The sequence below is a fragment of the Scylla paramamosain genome, chromosome 8 (genome assembly GCF_035594125.1).
Source record: "Scylla paramamosain isolate STU-SP2022 chromosome 8, ASM3559412v1, whole genome shotgun sequence".
Taxonomy (NCBI): domain Eukaryota; kingdom Metazoa; phylum Arthropoda; class Malacostraca; order Decapoda; family Portunidae; genus Scylla; species Scylla paramamosain.
In genome coordinates, this window is record NC_087158.1 from 25,049,540 (window position 1) to 25,052,372 (window position 2,833).

The 2,833-nt window shown below is 43.9% G+C and overlaps 1 protein-coding gene across 2 annotated transcripts in view; it reads left to right on the plus strand.

The window, feature by feature from the left end:
* The window catches only part of LOC135102600 (uncharacterized), a 3,309-nt gene extending 476 nt beyond the window's left edge, over nt 1-2,833 (plus strand). The window contains exons 2-3 of one of the 2 annotated variants that reach the window (XM_064007862.1): nt 206-476; nt 1,166-2,833. In XM_064007862.1, the coding sequence (XP_063863932.1) occupies nt 206-476; nt 1,166-1,256 (362 nt within the window). In that variant the 3' untranslated portion in view covers nt 1,257-2,833. Of the gene's footprint in view, nt 1-205; nt 598-1,165 lie in introns of those variants that run through there. The other variant, XM_064007863.1, reaches the window with a different exon arrangement.

Below are 2,833 nucleotides of genomic sequence, written 5' to 3' on the forward strand. Positions count from 1 at the left end.
TACCCTCACTGTACCAACATAACACATGCAGAACCAAAGCAATTTCAGATTAACACAGAACCCCCTTGTTTGTCTTTATGCTGTTGTTATTTTCCCTTTAGTTAGTGTAGATAGCGAAATCGATCACCCTCGTCAAGAGCTAAGAATCAGATGTTGCTTGAAATTTCCTCTAGTCTCTGTAATGAATATATATATCCTCCCACAGCACTCTTCCTTTCTGTACTGGTGGCTCTGGTTGGCCTTGGCGCAGCAGCCGTCGAGGATAAGGAACCAAAAGAGGACCCGAGGCTCTTCTTCACGGGTTTGACCGGGACCAATGACACCGACCAAATCACCCTTAGCGGCAGCGCTCTGATCGTGCTCGGCCTGGTCTTGGCGGCGCTCATTGCAGCAGTCATTGTCCTCGGGGTCCTGCTTGGCGTCGGCTCCTCAGCGTTCAAGCACTTCGACAATGACTACGGTTACTCCAGCCCCTCGTGAGTATTGGTGGTGGTGGTCGTAGTATTGGTGGAAGGTTGGTGTGTTTGTAGCAGGGATGCGGTGCTTTGATGGCTATAGGGTATGTGGAGTGGTACCTTCTTGCTCTCTCTCAGCATATGTTGTGTAAATAGGTCTTGTTTTCAGTTTGGTGTGTGTGTGTGTGTGTGTGTGTGTGTGTGTGTGTGTGTGTGTGTGTGTGTGTGTGTGTATACGCGTGCGCACTTTAAATTGACTGCATAATCCAATAGGGTTCAATTGCCTCCTCTCCACTTACTGCTATGTCCTCAGAAAACAATGATTTACCGGTCACACCTTAGCTCTAAGTTGTATATGCATATTTGCCCTCACACCTGCAAGTAGCATAACGTGTAAATATTGAGTGTGTACATAAAAGGAAACCGAGTCTGGCCACTTCACGGGGAACAAGAGGCACATTAAACACTTAGTTAACCCAGCGAAGAGTGGGATGGAGCTGGGTACGAGTAGGCAGATTTTCCTTTCATTTGCTCTTTCGCCTTTTACACAATTATCCCTTCCCTTCTGTCTTGCCTTATTCCGCTGTACAGAGCCTGAAGTCCTTTAATATTTCCCTGCCTTCTCCAGCTGCACAGAACCTTAACTCCCTAAATCATGTACTATAATGTAAATATCATCCTTAACCTGATGTCCTTGGGCGCCCCTACAGGTACTATTCCTATTCCGGCCCAGACTCCCGGGAAAGTTCTTACGCCGTTCACCGCACGCTGGAGGACGCCGCCAGAAAGTTTGAAGAGTAATTTTCGTGATGCTATCCAAGAATTTAGCAACCCAGCACTCCACCTCACTCCATCAATGAAACCTTTACTCCCCCGGGTCTGCTCTCATGAACATGGGAAGGAGGCAAAGAGTGTGAGTGAGGAAAAGGAGTGCGTGAGTGAGGGAAGACAAGGACGCCAACGAGATTCTATTAGTGTCTTCCTGTGATTCAGTTTTCCTCAAGACTCCTCGACAAGTGACAACCTCGACCATTGACTTGAAAACGTTGCTGGACGTAAGACTCGACACTGACCAATCGACTTTATTTTCGTCGTGAAACTGCACATAAATATTCTACTTTTGCTCTCTTTTCCTATCAGTTTCACGGCTTACGCTCGCTTCCACTCCTTTTGGAAGCATATTAAGATCAACCATTCATTCATTCGCCTATAGTTCTGGAAAAGAAAAAATAAAAAATAATGAATAAGTGTAAGGATCATCCTCAACATTCTACTACTGAGTCTCATGCGGGCATCTCTTTCATAGCTCGTCACCTATAGTCACGTGTCTACGGCTTGACTCGCATCACATACACATGCATTTACATACCTACTGTGCGGACGACGCGACTTACTTCTAAACCACGACACTCCACTGGACGATTTCCTACCAAAACGATTTAAACGATTCATCATCATATTTTCTCTTTCATCTCTTCCTGACACATTCGCACCACATTCGCCTCAGCAGCACAACTCACATCCTGCCGCGACAAACACTCGTTCCACACGGCCTCTCATTACTTTCACCACCGTTTCCACTCAGTTGCTTCATGACTCACCACTACGGGCATTATGAACCTAGCTTATTATGACGCGGCTCTGCCTGGCGTCACTGTTTGCTCCTTTCTTCAACAGTACAGTATGCATTTAAGCGCATCTCATCAACTTATGTATCTGCCCCTGTTAAGTATTACGAACTCATAATCTTACTGACGAATAACAGACAAGAAAGGACTCTTCATCTTACTGACGCATAACGAATAAGAAAGGACTCACACACTAGACAGAATTACGAGAAAGGTTAAGGCGTGACTGACAGCAAGACGGTTCCCAGTAACGCACCCACAAGCCCTCCTCGACGCAGCACCGGGACTTTGCCGACGCACGAGACCTTAATTGGGGAAACACTTATCCCTCTCTTGACTCATCTGCCTGTCTCACCTGTACAGATGTTAATTATCAGGATGGACACACACACACACACACACACACACACACACACACACACACACACACACACTATGTACACAAATTGAGACAAAATAATAATCAGATATTAATTCAAAAGTGAAACTGTGTTCAAGTTAAAAAGATCAATACCTTTTTTTCCCTCACTCAGTCTAGTTAATTTATTTATATTTATTATTGCAAATTTATATGTAGATAACTTTTTTCCTTTAATAGAAATGTTGAATGCGTGAAATACCAAGAAAAAAAATTGTATGTCTGATTTATTTATGGGTTGCTCATTAATTTATTTAGTTATTATCTCACTTGTTATCCATGCAATGATTTTTGGTTAATGTTGTAATTCGTTACGTTTTAATAATAATATT